The following is a 17,117-nucleotide window of genomic DNA, read 5'->3' as shown; positions in this document are numbered from 1 at the left end:
CATGCTATGATCTCTTGACAACAAAGGGCACAGTGAGAAGTGATGGTAGTTGCAGACCAACACCTAGAAAGCCGCATATTATGCCTCATATTTAGTATCCAGAACAGGCATGGACAAACTTGGGCCCTCCAGATGTTTTGGACTCCAATTCCCACAATTCCTAACAGCTAGTAGACTGTTAGGAATTGTGGAAGTTGAAGTCCAAAACACCTGGAGGGCCTAAGTTTGCCCATGCCTGATCTAGAACCAAGTGTCTGTGCAAATCAGCTAAAATATCATAATATGAACATAGGTTTCAAGGATACAAAAATACATACTTTGTCCTAGATAAGGGTAGAAATCACAGTGTTCTAGATCTTAGTGAACTATATCTTCCAGTGGTCCTCACCATGAGCTATACTGACTAGGACTGCTGGAATCCACAGTCCATTAACAGCTGAAGGATTACAGTCACTACCCCTGTTCTAGATATTTGCATATAATATTTGCATATAATTATATATAAATATAAATATTTGCATGTAATTGTCAGCTTCATGAATAGATTAGTTAACCTGTTGGTTAAATTAAATGTTACCCCTATTTAGATTAGATCCACTAAAATGAATGGACTTCAGTTAGTTGTGAGTAAAACTCCTATTCACTTCAATGCATTCATTAAGTAGGACTAAAACTGAATTCAGACTGAAAATCAGAATGGTATCAAAAGAACTTAACTGCTGGGTCTACAATGCAGATTGCAGTACATTTGAAATGTCTGAAGTTGAACAAAATTACATCCCTATCTCAGATACATTTATCTGTAAATAGTAATATTCATGAATTTCCTTATAACACATTTGAAAGGGATTACATTTAGAACAAAATCTTAGGCACCATGACTCAGAAATAAGACTCACTGGAAGCAATAGGCTCTACTTCCTCCTAAGTGTATACAAGGTTGCAATTATGTCAAAGGTATAAACAGATTGAATTTTTCTGTTTTGCCTATCCATTAATCTGAAATCCTATAGCTCTATCAGTTTGAGAACCACATTTCAATTACCTATTTTAGCATAATTAATCAGTCCGTTAATCAATTAAAATTGCAATTATTCTGAAAAGAAGCAGCTGCTTTTGAATACATGACCTAGCCAACTTATAGATTGTTTAGAAAACTATAATAACCCAGTCCCTGGTGTCTGAATCAAGATACACACAATGATTGTACATATCACTACTGTACCTCTTTCACTGGAGACTACACTGATTAAAATCCAATTAAAATCCACCATGTCAATCAGTGATTAATAAATTAATCCATTAATTACGCTTACTCGAGTAATATTTTCAGCCCTACTTTTTCAAAAAAAGTGAGTGAAACAATCAGACAGCAACCTAGTTTAAATGAAGTTTTAGAATGTAAGCCAACTTAGTTTCACTCGATTCACCGAGATTTGGCACCCAGAACAATGATTTCAGTCCAAACAGATTTAAATAGAGCCCACTTCCAATTATTTTGACATAAATGGGTTTTTTTTGGACTAGGCTGACGGTTTCAATCCACCTTTTGAAAAAAAATACAAAGCAAAAGGTCAAAATGAATGTTCTCTTCAGTCATGATGATTTAAATCAAGCAATGTGCATAACCATTCCAGGATAGTCCTTCATTCAGAATGCTTGTGCTTTGTTCAGTTGACAAATATTTATATTGATACAGTATATGTATGCACACAAACACACACTTCCCAAAGAATGCCCTTCCCAAAGCCAAATCCAAAACCATCACTTACCCTCTACTAGTGATGTCAGCAGGGTAACATTAGCAGCTTTACGTCTCCCGGCTGGCAAATTTAATCCTATTTTGTCCAGTTTTTCTCTCAAAGATCTTCCTCCATTTTTTGATTTTGCTCTGTTCCACACATTAAAAAAACAACAACACTTAACACATGACTAATATCAACCAGATCATATTGCAACTCTGTTCAGACATTTTCCACTAAAGCTATTTTGCAAATCCTTATTATATAAAGGATATTTAGTGAAATTTCATTCCAGGAAATGTTGAGCGTGGAAGATGTGCCATGAAGGTACAATTAAATGCCATACAGGAAAATGTGCTGAAATATTTCCTTGTGTTTGAAAAAAGTATGGAGATAAAACAGCTAAAATTAAGCCCGTTATGTTGTTATGGTATGTGCAAGTCATATATGGGCACCAGGCAATCCTTACAGGGGTTATAACATGTTCTGGCAAATTGTGACTGATGGCATAACCACTTTTAGTGCTTTTACTCATTAGTGATCCAAGAGGGACTTGTCTGAGCTAGACTCCTTTGCATCATTAACAAAAATAATTCACAAGAGTCATGCTTCTCTAAAGCAGGCATGGACAAACTTTGGCCCTCCGGGTGTTTTGGACTTCAACTCCCACATTTCCTAACAGCCGATAGGCTGTTAGGAATTGTGGGAGTTGAAATCCAAAACACCCGGAGGGCCAAAGTTTGCCCATGCCTGCTCTAAAGGCTAAACTGGAAGATCCAATGTAAATGTTTCAAAGATAAGTATGCTTTAAAAAATGGATTGTATCCCTATATTCAGCCAGATACAGCCTAACACATTCCTTTACTGGAGCATAGCCTTGTAGTTTCCCTTAGTAATGCAATGCTGGCAGTGCCCTCAACTGGTGTGTCTTAGCTTTCAGCAAGTATTGCTAGGAAGTGTGTGGCTTTCTATACTGAAGGGAATGCATTCCTTTTCAGTGTTGACATGAATGCTTAGGTGTTCCTTGCTAGGACAAGCTGTCTACTCTGAGTATTTCATTTTACACAGAGATATGAGTTTCACCCTTAAAGCTACAAAAAAAGAATGATTTTTAAAATGCTAATCATCTCTATGATTTCATTAGCTGGTTTTCTGTATGAGTATTTTGAAAAAAATTGGCTGTCATGTGCAGAGGCGGCCCTAGGTAATTTTCAACGGTAAGCAAACAGTATCCCCCCCTCCCCCCAACCAAACACTGATATATATTTTCTGTTCGTCATCAGAGTTCTGTGTGCCATATTTGGTTCAATTCTATCCTTGTTGGAGTTTAGAATGCTCTTTGATTGTAGGTGAACTATATATCCCAGTAACTACAACTCGCATATGTCAAGGTCTATTTTCCCCCAAGAGCGCCCCTGGGCAAAATCAAGTATACCGCAAATGCTTACTTTGCATAATGGGTTGAGCCGCCCCTGGTCATCTGGTTGGGATGTCACAAATAAAGTAGACCCATTCAGTGGCTGATTGGTATGTCAACACATAGATAAATCGAATGGATTCAAGGGGATCTGCTCTACTTAGGACCAAAATAAGATTTAAGCCAACTTGTAGCCTGGTCTCTTTTATAAAGAATTTGGAAGATGTTGGTAGGCCTTGTGGACCACCAGTGGTCCACAAGAACTAAAATATGGTGGACCACCAGTGGTCCACAAGAACTAAAACTGTTTCCTCGTGAGCTGCAAAATCAACATGGAGGCCCCTTCCACACAGCTTTATAAAATCCAACATTATCTGCTTTGAACTGGGTTATATGGCAGTGTGGACTCAGATAACCCAGGGCCCTTCCAGAGGCCCTATATCCCCGGATCTGATCCCAGGTTTTTTGTCCCTCCCAGATTATCTGGCAATACAGGCTCAGGGTTCTTCCACACAGCTCTATATCCCAGAATATCAAGGCAGAAAATCCCACAATATCCGCTTTGAACTGGATTATAGAATCATAGTTGGAAGAGACCTCATGGGCCATCCAGTCCAACCCCTTGCCAAGAAGCACTCAGATAAAGTGGGATCTTCTGCTTTGATATTCTGGGGTATAGAACTGTGTGGCAGGGCCCTCATATAACCTATTTTAAAGCAGAAAACCTGGAATCAGATCCTGTGATACGGGGCCTGTCTGGAAGGGCCCCCAGTTCAAAGCAGATATTGTGCATTATCTGCCTTGATATTCTGGGTTATATGGCTGTGTGGAAGGGCCCTGAATGACTGACTCAACACTATCCTTTTCATTACTGGTAGAACTGGAATTTGAACATAGGCCTTCCATGTTCAAAGACTTGAAGGCAACAATACACCCAGAACATTACAAGACCTGGCTACACTGTTTGTTTGTTTATTTATTTAAATGACATCTTTCAGCTAAGGTGTTCATTTCATCATGCCTCATGGAGCTGGAGTCTCCTGGTTCCATTCTAACCCTTGCAAAATGGATAAACCTTTGCAATAATTAACCCTGAGGTAAAGATTAACCCTGATCATAAATTAAAACAAAGGACACTGGACATTGAGGTCAGACTGAGGAGAGGACAAGAAACACTTCATAGTGAAGTTCTCCCCTTACCACTTTATGTAATACTATATATTTCCAGATATTCTTCTCCCGAAATCTACAAAATCATATTAGGCATATTATACTCCATTTGAGGGAGGGGGGGATGTTCTCAAATTGCACAAACAGACCAGTGAAATCCAATACAAACATTTTGAAATAGTTCCTTGCACATGAAACAACTACATCATTTGTTTGTATGTTTTAAAAATTCAAAACAAGAAAATCTCTCAAGACTTTTGTCAGTGCAACAACTTGAGATTTTGGAGGATGAATGCAGTCAAACACAGTAGTATCCTAAGCAGTGTAGTTTTACAAGGCCTTTAACATTCTCTGTGAAAGAGTGCTGGTGCCTCACCAAACTAAAAGTCTTAGGACTACATAGCATTGAGATGTGGCAGTTAAAGTGGTGTTGAACTACATTCATTCTAGGGCAGTGGTTCCCAACGTGTGGTCCATAGACCCCCAGTGGTCCACAAGAACTAAAATATGGTCCGCGGCCCTACCGTTACTATGAGATTGACAAGTCTCACAAAACCCTCTTATAGTGCCAAGGCTTATTATATATGGTTTCCTGTCAGTGAGTAAATAGCAGCTACTGGATAACATATGTTCTGTATCATAAACTAGAGCTGATGTGGTCTATCCAATGCAATTTTCTGAATCAGCATCCCAAATAATCAAGGTATAGGGTAAGGTAAAGGTTTTTCCCTGACATTAAATCCAGTTGTCTCCAACTCTGGGGGGTGGTGCTCTATTTCTAAGCCGAAGAGCCGTCATTGTCCATACACACCTCCAAGGTCATGTGGCCAGCATGACTGCATGGAGCACCATTACCTTCCCGCTGGAGCTGTACCTGTTCATCTACTCACATTTGCATGTTTTCGAACTGCTAGGTTGGCAGAAGCTGGAAGTGACAGAGGAAGCTCAAGCTGCTCCCCGGATTCGAACCTGCAACCTTTCGGTCAACAAGTTTAGCAGCTCAGTGGTTTAGCAGCTCAGTGGAGCCACCGTGCTACCGGGGGCTCCCAAATAATCAAACGGACTCTAAAGATGACCACAAACTTGATTCATAACCTTTTTGGTACTAATGTTGGAGAGTGGTTCCTGGTCATAAAAAATTGGGAACCACTGTTCTAGGGTGTAGAATAGGTATGGGCAAACTTCACCCCTTCCGGTGTTTTGGACTTCAACTCCCACAATTCCTAACAGCCTACAGGCTGTTAGGAATTGTGGGAGTTGAAGTCCAAAACACCGGAAGGACTGAAGTTTGCTGGTATAGAAGTACCTCCTAATTTGTCATTATGTTTGGTGGTATAGTAATTTGTCATTATGAATATCTGTCATTATGGATATCTGTATGGGGAAGCACCTTAATGTTTTCATTTCAAACACATCTCTGAAGAGAAAAGAGGCCCTCTGGCTCTTATGAGGCCTTGGCCTTTTCTGTTTCATAAATTGAGCCCAGCAGGGGATGGTGGCAAATTGCCGCCTTTGGAGGGAGCCACGGGATTGGCTGAGCCGCAACCACGGGCCCGGCTCTCCTCCAATGGGCTTCCTTCCCTCCAAAAAGCGCGCGCCCCTCCGCCAGGTGGCTGTTCTCCCAGGGTCCAGAGGCAGAGTTGCCTTCTCCTCACCTTCGAAGCACTCCGCCCAGCAGCGACGCATTGAGGCACTCCGGCGGGGAGAGGCGGCGCTGCACCTCGGCCACGGTGACCTTGTACTTGGAGGTGGAGCTGAGGAGCGAGAGGCGGCCGGGCACCGAGCAGAAGACCTCGTTGGGGTTCACCACGCCGCCAAAGAGCGTGTCTTTGTTCATGGGGATGGAGGAAACAGCGTTGGATTTGGAGAGGGACACGGGGCCTGCGAGAGGGGGAGAAGCATAAGTTCACCACCACTGCGAGGATTCGCCAAAGGCCGGAGGAGCCTGAAGGGATGGGGAGAGGAGGAGGGGAGGGCAGGGAGGTAGCATGGGAGCTTTCTGCAAGGAGGAGGATGGGATAAAACACCAGGAAGCTTTGATGGATGGGCTCTTATGGGAGACATTGGCAAAAACTCAATAATACTCGGCAAGGAAGCAGATGAAACAATAGATCACATCTTTAGCTGCTGCAAGAAGATCGGGAGGACAGACTACAAGCAGAGGCATAACACCATTGCTCAGATGATTCATTGGAACTTGTGCCACACATTCCTTCCTGCTACAAGGAACTGGTGGGATCACAAGCCAGAAAAAGTTACAGAGAATGAACACGTCAAACTCCTCTGGGACTTCCGAATTCAGACAGACTGAGTTTTGGAGCACAATACTCCTGACCTCACAACCATGTTAAAAAACAAAGTATGGATTGTCGATGTTGCAGTCCCAGGTGACAGCAGGATTGAAGAGAAACAACTGGAAAAGCTGACACGATATGAGGATTTAAAGATCGAACTGCAAAGACTGTGGCACAAGCCAGTCAAGGGGGTCCCAGTGGTGATCAGCACACTGGGTACAGTGCCTAAAGACCTTGGCATGCACTTAAACAAAATGACCATCTGCCAGCTGCAGAAGGCCACCTTACTGGGAAATGCACGCATTATCCACAGATACATCACACAGTCCTACACACTTGGCAAGTGTCCTATGTGTGATCCAATACAACAGCCAGCAGAGTGATCTTGTCTGCTGTGGACTCATCTTGTTGTGTTTCAAATAATAATAATCTTTATTTATAACCCAATGTTATGGAATTGTCGTTTTGCAAAGTCTTTCTTTGTTTAGTGCTGATGCCTCACCAAATTACAATGGCGAGGATCCCATAGCATTGAGCCATGGCAGATAAAGTAAACTGCAAGGATGCGCCACGGAGGCTTCACTCCTCCAGTGCGCATGCGCCCAACGCAGAACCCCCTGAAAAGGAGGACAAGGAAAAGGTATACGGGCAAAACCACAACTCTCCTTTCCATTGGACGGGCTCCCGAAGGCAAACAGGCTGCTAGACCACCTAACTCGGTCTAGGGCTGTGGTCCTCAACTTGTGGGTCCCCAGATGTTTTGACTTGCAACTCCCAAAAATCCTAACAGATGGTAAACTGGCCAGGATTTCTGAAAATTGTAGGCCAAAACACCTGGTGACCCACAGATTGAGAGCCACTGGACAAGGGCCCCTTCCACACAGCTGAATAAAATCCCACATTATCTGAACTGGAATATATGGCAATGTGGACTCAGATAACCCAGTTTAAAGCAGGTATTATGGGATTTTCTGCCTTGATATTCTGAGATATAGGGCTGTGTGGAAGGGCCCTGGGTTGCTGTAAGTTTTCCGGGCTGTATGGCCATGTTCCAGAAGCATTCTCTCCTGACCTTTCGCCCACATCTATGGCAGGCATCCTCAGAGGTTGATGAGTCTGTTGGAAACTAGACAAGTGGAGCCTATATACCTGTGGAATGTCTAGGCTGGGAGAAAGAACTCTTGTCTGTTTGAGGCAAGTGGAAATGTTGCAGTTGGCCACCTTGATTAGCACTGGGCCCTTCCACACAGCTATATAACCTAGGATATCAAGTCAAAATCTCACAATATCTGCTTTGAACTGGGTTATCTGGAGGCCCTTTCACACAGCCCACAATATCTGAGCGTGAACTCAGCCCAGTTCAAAGCAGATATTGTGGGATTTTCTGCCTCGATATTCTGGGATATATATGTATATTCTGAGATATATATGACAGTGTGGAAGGGTCCTGAGTCCACACTGTCATATATCCCAGTTCAAAGCAGAACATGTGGGATTTTATTCAGCTCTGTGAAAGGGGCCACTGAATGCCCTTTCAGCATTCCACCAGGCAGGAAGCAGCCATGCTTTGAAGCTGCAAGGCCATTCAATGCTACTCAAGGTGACCAATTGCCACCTTTACACTTGCCTCAAGCACAGGCTGTGTGGAAGGGCCTTAAGATGGGCTTTCCAGGACGTACCAAGTTTAGATGTAGCCTTTTTTTTTCCTTTTGGGGTAAAGAAGTGTGAGCTTCAAATACCCATTAGCTATTTCTTGAACTCAATTAAGCTTTTCAAAAGGAGCTGGCGCAAGGCAGAGAGGCACAAACAAGACCAGTGTCTCTAGTCTTGAGGCCTTTTCTCCCCCCAAAAGAGAAGGGCCAATCTGAAACTGGGGTTGTGTCAAGGCGTCTGGCTTCCCATTGGGCGGGGGAAAAGAGGCGGGGCTTAGCGGGACCTGCCACTCCAGGGCTCCCCTAAAGGCCTCCAGAGGCAACCAAGTCCTATTGATTTCGCGGGGAACTTACAGCCAAATCAGTGTCCTGAAGGCTGTCAGGGAACCTACCGCCCAGGGAGCCATAGAAATGCTTTATCTTCAGCGCTGCCGCTGATGTTTCAATAGCAACAGAGCTCTGGATAGTGTAATGCCACCCTTTTCTCGGTTTAGAGGAGTCCCAATATCTGAATTGATTCCAAACCATTGGCTTGGCAGTCTTTTCCGTCTGGAAAGCCGGAGGGGGAAGGGAATCTACTTTCCGTCGCCAAGAGCAGCGGACAGTTCAGTCCTTTGTTTGAATGAGAAACGCACAACCCAAACAATGCGAGGAAACAAAGTCATTCCTCTCTCTTTCGCCTTCTTCCCCCTCCAGGACAGAAAGGATCTGGGGGGCATTCTTAAAATCCGCAGAACTCTCCAAGCATTTCTCGTTGTAGCCAAACATACGTGGAAAAAATAAGGGAAGCCTCGCTTGCATGCCATGGCCGTTGTCTTCCCGCTCCAGCCCCGGCCACACTCTAAATATTTACTCTTTTGTCATCCTCTGTTTATTCCCTTCGTTCCCAATCCCTTCTCCTTCCCCAACCTCCTAATCCAAATGTGCAAAGGGGGAGATGGAGCCGGGAAGGAGGGGAGATATCTAGGTTTTGGATAGATCACTTGTGACATTAATAGCTCTGGGGAGGCTAATAGAGACAATAGGAGTTAAACGAACTCTTGAGATTACTAATAAAAGAGCCAATTATCATGTCGACTTGGAAAGAGCATCTCTTTAAGATTTATTCCTTGCACATCTAATTTGACGTGACAAAGGCTCCCCAGATTGGGGGAGGTGGGGGGGGGGGGGGAAGGGGAAGGAGGAGGTGAAACTTTAGCTTCCAATGTACAGTGCCGAGGTTTCCAAAAGAGAAGGGCTTGACAGAGCATCAGACCTTGGCGAGGTCTTCAAGCATCCAAACACTCCGCCATGGCGAAGGTAAACAAGGGCCCTTTTGTGTTGTCGAAGGCTTTCATGGGTTTGCTATGAGTTTTCCCGGGCTGTATGTTCCAGAAGCATTCTCTTCTGACGTTTTGCCCACATCTATGACAGGCATCCTCAGAGGTTGTGAGGTCTATTGGAAACTAAGCAAGTGAGTGGGTTGTTGTAGATATTTTCGGGCTATCTGGCCATGTTCTAGAGGCATTCTCTCCTGACATTTCGCCTGCATCTGACCTCACAACCTCTGAGGATGCTTGCCATAGATGCAGGCGAAACGTCAGGAGAGAATGCCTCTAGAACATGGCCAGATAGCCTGAGGTTGTGACTTCACAACCTCTGAGGATGCTTGCCACAGATGCAGGCGAAACGTCAGGAGAGAATGCCTCTCTAGAACATGGCCAGATAGCCCGAAAAGCTTACAGCAACTCAGTGAAGCCTTCGACAATACATTAAGCAAGTGAGTAAGCTTTATATACAGGCCCGTAGCCAGGATTTCGTTTGGGGGGGGGGGGGCTAAAAAATTTTCAGGGGGGGTTTCGGGGGGGGGCTGAGTTTCGGGGGGGGGCTGAGTCTGAGTGAAAGAGGGTCTAGCCTAGCAAACCTTTTGTATCATTACCCCAATACCCCCATACATATGGGATATATTGAGAATGGTGATCAAATAATGATATTAATAAACATAACAGTTTAAATAATGCACCAGTAAGGCCTTTTCGCGAACCACCATGAGAATTTCGGGGGGGGGGGGAGCTGAAGCCCCCCCGAGCCCCCCCCCCCCCGGCTACATGCCTGTTTATATAAGTAAGTAAGGTTTATATATCTGTAGAAGGTCCAGGGTGGGAGAAAGTACTCTTGTCTGTTGGAAGTGTGAGTGTTGCAATTGACACTGAAAAGCTTTGCAGCTTCTAAGCCTGGCTGATTTCATACAGTGGACAATTTCAACAGAAAGGAGGAAACCATGAAAATGAACAAAAATCTGGCTACTAGTATTTAAAAAACTAAAAAAAAATCGGGGCAGTAAACACTCTGAAAACAGGGGGTTCCTCCCAAAAAAGGAATCCCTCGAGCAGGAATCAGCCAGCAGTCCCCGGTGGCACAGTGGGTTAAACCCTTGTGCCGGCAGGGCTGAAGACCGACAGGTTGGAGGTTCGAATCCGGGGAGAGCGTGGATGAGCTCCCTCTGTCAGCTCCAGCTCCCCATGCGGGGACATGAGAGAAGCCTCCCACGAGGATGGTAAAACATCAAAACATCCGGGCGTCCCCTGGGCAACGTCCTTGCAGACGGCCAATTCTCTCACACCAGAAGGGACTTGTAGTTTCTTAAGTCGCTCCTGACACGACAAAAAAGCGCCAGGCCTTGAAGCTGCAAGGCTTTTCAGAGCTAATCAAGGTGACCAATTGCAACATTCACACTTGCCTCAAACAGACAAGAGTTCTTTCTCCCACCCTGGACATACCACAGATATATAAACCTCATTTGCCTAGTTTCCAACAGACCTCACAACGGCTGAGGATGCCTGCTATATAGATGTGAGAGAAACGTCAGGAGAGAGTGCTTCTGGAACATAGCCATACAGCCCGGACAACTCAGAACAACCCAAGGGCCCTTCTCCTCCAATCCGCTCCAATCCGAGGAATTATTTTCAACCAACACATGGTAGCGACAAAACAAGAACAAAAACCTTGGGGGACATAACAAGAACCCGAAATCGCGCGCGCTCATTTGGAAGGGGTGGAGAAAGACACAACTCTGCTCTCTCATAGACACACAACAATAACAGCAACAGCAGCAACACCACACCGTTGGGAAGCAGCAGGGGAATTCATCCTGTTTCTGTCATTTCTAAAAGCAAGCCTGGGAGAGAGAACACCCCCCTTCTTTCCCTCTTCCCTTCCCTTCCGCCATCCTCTCTGGCTTGTTGCAACAAAGCCCTCTGATGTCAACAATCCCGGACAATCTCCTAAAACTGAAGTTGGGGGGTGGGAGAGAAAGCGGAGTATTGTGGAGCTGGAAGAGGGGATCTCCGCTTTATTTCGCCACGAACACTCATTCTCGTGCAAGGAGAAGCCGAGCCCTGAACTCCGAATGGGATTAGGGAGAACTCAACCCGGGGATCCCTTTAGCTAGGGAATATAATCGCGCGGAGACACCCAATCACAGGGGTGGGGATTAAGGCAAAGGTTGGTTTGCAACCGGGACTGTCAATTTCGTTTTCTCCCCATTTCCAAGCCTGTTGTAAATTACGTTTGTGGGGGGAGGAGGAGAGGGGGAGGGAGGGAGAAGGGAAACAATAGCTCCTCCAGCAAGTTCTTTGGGCGAGAGTACCGAGCTTGTGAAGACATGCTTGGAATGCGCAAGGAAACGGCTTACCTTTCTTAATTACAGTTTGATCTGGGATGTTAAGACCGGGGTCCTCTACGTGCTGCAACAAAAGGGAGACACACGACGTGAATGTCAACGAGAAAACCGCCACTGACCACTGCTTTTCCCTTTAGTTCCTTTTCCTATCACCACCTTATTTTTGAGAAGGGAAATATTGACATAATATGATGTAACCGATGCCTAAAATTGTAGGAAAATATGGATATATAACTGCGTTGGAGAGAAAGGTGGCTAAAACGTGTTTATTCCGAAGTAATACCTCTTGAAGGCCTTCGAGGAGCAAAGTAACCCTTGCTGGGTTTACTCAGGAGACAAAAACTGGGCTTCCTCGCTCTGTGTGTTGTGCTTTTTTAAAACTATCGGGAATGAACATAATGCCACAATCATTCTGGTGGAATTATTTCCACCGCCCTTTGGTACAAAAGCAGCACTAGGTGTGGGTTTGAGAGGGAAACCACAACAATGGGGAGCCTTGCAGAAAGCAAGCAAGGGGGAGGAAAGGGTTGGGAAGGGAAGGCCAGCCCAGGCTCCCTTTCCGGGGGCCTGGGGAGAGGGAAAAGGCGCCCCGAAGGAGGGGAGCCCTTTGGGTGGCTATTGTCTGCTCCTGGTTTGCAACTCTCCTGGAGAGAGCTCTGAGTGACACGCGTGCGCGCGCCTCCACGGGCAGCAGCCGCAAGGGCGCTCCAGACGTGATTAGAAAGTAAAATCGGGGTGTTTGGGGGGTGGAGGGCCGTGTTTTCTAATTCCCCGCCTGCTGACAATGCCTCTGGTGTGTGTGTGTGCCTGTGTTTACCAATGACTCAGAAAAAGAGAGAAGGGAAAGCAATTTCCAGCGGGTTCCCCAATGTGGAAACCCCCTTTCTGCCCGCCCTTGGCGCCCCCAAAACCTCTTCCCTCCCTCCCTCCAGCCCTCACATTCCCCATTCCTCTCTGGATTTATGCTCCTCTTAATTGCGCCTGATCTCAACGATTCCGGGCGGATGGTACGAAGTTGCTTTATTACAGGTTTTATTGTACTCAATGCTCTCATTTGTAACTTGCCTAAAGTGCTTCTGGATCTGAGCATAATTAAATTGAGAAATGTGCAGAAATGACGGCGGCGGAGGCAGTTTGCGTTGGATCTTTCTTCCTTTTTTGTTGTTGTTGTTTTTTTAACTATATGGGGAAATATGATCCCTTCAAACAGGCGGCCCCTCCACTCATAAAGCAAATGTAGTGGGGCGTAACGCTTTGATTTGTCCGATTTCTCCCCCTCGATGGGAGTCCGAGAGAAACGCCACCGACTGCTCGGGTTTTAAAATCCCGCCGAGATCTTTATGCCGAAATAATTCTCGCCTTGGCTGGAAGCAGCTCTTCCGGGCCGAGAAGCAGCCGCCTTTCTATGGAAAGGTTAACAAGGCGGGCATTTAAAATAATCCTTTTCCACCACCCGGATCCCTTCTCCCCCCACAGAACTTCTCCCTTTAGAGGCACCCAATAAAGGAGCCGAGGGTCAAAAGCGCCATTTTTGCGACTGCTTAATATCTCGCCTTAACGGATTTCGAGATTAGGATCCGACTCCATTTAAAGAGAAAGTGGATTTCATGTACACACACTCGATAATTTTAGTTTTTAGATCCAGATCTAAGGAAGCATTATCCTGAAAGGAAACAGAATATCGCCTGTTTGCAATTTAATTTGGAGGTTATAATATAATGTATTGTTGATGGCTTTCATGGCCAGAATCACTGCGTTTTTGTGAGTTTTCCGGGCTGTACGGCCATATTTCAGAAGCATTCTCTCCTGACTTTTCACCTGCATCTGCAACTTCAGAGGCTGTGAGGTCTGTTAGAAACTACGAAAATGGGGTTTATATACCTGTGGGATGTCCAGGGTGGGAGAAAAAATTCTTGTCTGTTGGAGGTAGGTGTGGATGGTTCAATTGGGCACTTTGATTAGAATTTAATGGCCTAGCAGTTTCAAGGTCTGGCTTCCTACTGCCCGGGGGAATTCTTGTTGGGAGGTGAAAACAATCAGGGCCAGCTAATCGGTTTTCCCGGCTGTATGGCCATGTTCAGAAGCATTTTCTCCTGACGTTTTTGCCTGCATCTATGATAGGCATCTTCAGAGGTTGTGAGGTCTGTTAGAAACTAGGAAAACGGGGTTTATATATCTGTGGAATATCCAGGGTGGGAGAAATAATCTTTGTCTGTTGGGCACCTTGATTAGCATTTAATGACCTAGCAATTTCAAGGTCTGGCTTCTTACTGCCCGGGGAATCCTTTGTTGGGAGGTGAAAACAATCAGGGCCAGCTAATCCCTATGATCCCCAGCTATCTCCTTTTGCAAACACACCGAAATCAAAGCCAGGCCCGGCAGGGGCAATGGTTGCTCCTATTAGGAAAATGCCCATCGATTGCAGAACTGGGTTGTTGTGAGTTTTCCGGGCTGCATGGCCATGTTCAGAAGCATTCTCTCCTCAGAGGTTGAGAGATCTGAGGCATCAGGAGAGAATGCTTCTGATGCCGGAAAACTCACAACAACCCGGTTATAATACAATTCTAACAAAAACGAAATCCCAACAAAGGGGAACACTGGTTCTCTTTCCCCTTTCTCCTGACAACAGAAACCCCGCCTGATGTCAGATTATATTTCACATCCTTGATATCTAAACACACGTGCGAGGAAGTCAAATTATCTGCTATTCGAGATCTCTAAAATCCACTTTCTGCTTTTAACGGAATTCTTTCTTATTAGCTTTCCCTCAATGCAAAATTGACACAGAGCTGCGTCCCAGTCTCCTCAGATGTAAATCCCATTGAGATCCATGGGTTTGACTCCCAAGAAAGGATGATAGGGGCGAGTGCAGCCTTCCAAACGATTCCCATGCCTCTCGTTTTTTTTTTCCATTCCAAAAAGGCGCACCCCCTCCCCGCATCTCTCCCTCAATGGCTTCACCCCTCAATCCCACCTTTGCCCCTCAATTTCAGAATCGCTGCATTTATGGCAAACCCTCATTTTCCTAGGATGAAATCCTAGTCGGTGTGTAAAAGGATCCCGATTCGTCATCAATAACTTTTTTAAAGGGGGAGGAATTTTCCTGAACCCAAACAAGGGACGACATCATTAAACTGTCAACTGGATATAGTGGGGGGTGATATCTGATATACTGTAATCCGAGGGTGTCCTTTTAGCAACACAACAAGGACAAGGGGAGGGGGGGAGAAAAGCCCATCTCCACCCCACAGGCCTCCTTCTCCGGCCGACCCACAAAAGGTCTGTCTCTCTGCTTGGAAGCAGCCACCAAACCACCGGCCTGTCACTAAATTGTTTTCTCTGCCGAAGCCGGGAAGGGAGGGACTCTTTGGGGAAGCCCTGCCTTCTCCGTGCAAGTCCAGCCTTGCCGAGAATGCCCTTTACGGATCAGGCAAACCCTCTCCACCAAGCCAAGGACGCCCAGAGATCTCCAACTACAAAGCCCCGTCCTTGGCTCGCTTGGGTTTTTTTCCACCTGCCTGAGGGAACAATCCTCGCCATTTGCGTTAGCTTTCCTATTCTTCCTTCCCCATCCGGTTCCATTCAGTGCTTCCATCCTCGAGAACGCTGGGTGTTTTGGTGGAGAATTTCTTTGTTTTGGGGGAGGGAGGAAGAATTAGGACTTCCTCCCTCCCTCTCTCCCCCTTTCTTTCTTTCTTTCTTTCTTTCTTTCTTTCTTTCTTTCTTTCTCTAAGACTCGGGATGGAAAAGAGGGTTGTAAAACCACAACTCCCAAGACACCATAGCATCGAGCCATGGCAGTGGTCTCGAACTACAATAATCCTAACTCTTGGAATAAGCAGATAGGATCCTGTGGTGTGGTTGGTCGCTAAATTGGGGAGGAATCACCTCACTTAAAAAAAAAACTCCTTCTATTAGTCCTATATGTGCCCAAGAAGAGGAGAGGTGGGAAGAGAGGCTTGGAAATTCTCACTTAATTCTTTATTATTATTATTATTATTATTATTATTATTATTATTATTATTACAAGATTAGTACACAGCAAACAAGATCACTATGCTGGTTGTTGTATTGGATCACACGTCGGACCCTTCCCAAGCGTATTATTATTATTATTATTATTATTATTATTATTATTATTATTATTATTATTATTATTCTGTCTACAGTGTAGATGCACCCTTAGAAGAGAGAGAGGTGGGAAGAAAGGGCTTGAAATTCTCATTTAACTTATTATTATTATTATTATTATTATTATTATTATTCTACAGTGTAGATGCACCCTAGGAAGAGATAGAGGTGGGAAGAAAGGGTTGGAAATTCTCACTTAATTCGATACATAATAATAATAATAATAATAATAATAATAATAATAATAATAATAATAATTCTACAGTGTAGATGCGCCCAAGGAAGAGGAAGTGGTGCGAAGAGAGGGTTGGAAATCCTCACTCAGTTCTATACTATATTGTTATTATTTCTACAGGGAGAGGTGGAAAGAGAGGAGTACACATAATCACTGAATTCGACCGTACATAATTAATTCCACAGTGTGGATGCACCCATGGAAGAAAGAGAGGTGCGGGGAGAGGGGTTGAAATTCTCACTTAATTCTATACTATATTATTATTATTGTTATTATTATTAATTAATTATACAGTGTAGATGCACACAATGAAGGCAGAGAGGTGGGAAGAGAGGATTGGAAATTCTCACTTAATTTTAATATTATATTATTCTTTATTATTATTATTATTATTATTATTATTATTGAAGAGAGAGAGAGCTAAGGGAAGAGAGGGTTGGATTTCTCACTTGGTTCTATAGTATATGATTAATTCCACAGTGCGGATGCAACCAAGAAAGAGAGAGGTGGGAAGAAAAACTTGCAAATTCTCACTTGATTCGAATCTACACCCTACAGTGTAGATACACTCAAGGAAGGCAGATAGGTGGGAAGAGAAGTGAGAAGAGAGGATTGGAAATTCTCAGTTAATTCTATATTATTATTATTATTATTATTATTATTATTATTATTATTATTTCTACAGTGTAGATGAACCCAAGGCAGAGAGTGATGGGAAAGGAGGATTGGAAATTCTTACTTAATTATATTCTATATTGTTATTGTTGTTGTTATTATTTCTACAGTGTAGATGCGCCCAAGGCAGAGAGAGAGGT

General features: G+C 44.5%; 1 protein-coding gene across 3 annotated transcripts in view; it reads right to left on the bottom strand.

Moving 5' to 3' along the window:
- TFAP2A (transcription factor AP-2 alpha) overlaps positions 1-17,117 on the bottom strand; it is a 38,330-nt gene that overhangs the window by 12,891 nt on the left and 8,322 nt on the right. For all 3 annotated transcript variants that reach the window (XM_060774797.2, XM_060774798.2, XM_060774796.2), the window contains 3 exons: positions 11,949-12,000; positions 5,985-6,210; positions 1,773-1,891 (listed from right to left, as the gene is read on the bottom strand). In XM_060774797.2, coding sequence (XP_060630780.2) covers positions 1,773-1,891; positions 5,985-6,210; positions 11,949-12,000 — 397 coding nt within the window. The remainder of the gene's footprint in view (positions 1-1,772; positions 1,892-5,984; positions 6,211-11,948; positions 12,001-17,117) is intronic.

This window comes from Anolis sagrei, chromosome 4 (genome assembly GCF_037176765.1).
Source record: "Anolis sagrei isolate rAnoSag1 chromosome 4, rAnoSag1.mat, whole genome shotgun sequence".
NCBI lineage: Eukaryota > Metazoa > Chordata > Lepidosauria > Squamata > Dactyloidae > Anolis > Anolis sagrei.
Note: the sequence above shows the minus strand (reverse complement) of the source record. Positions and strands in the feature narration are given on the sequence as shown.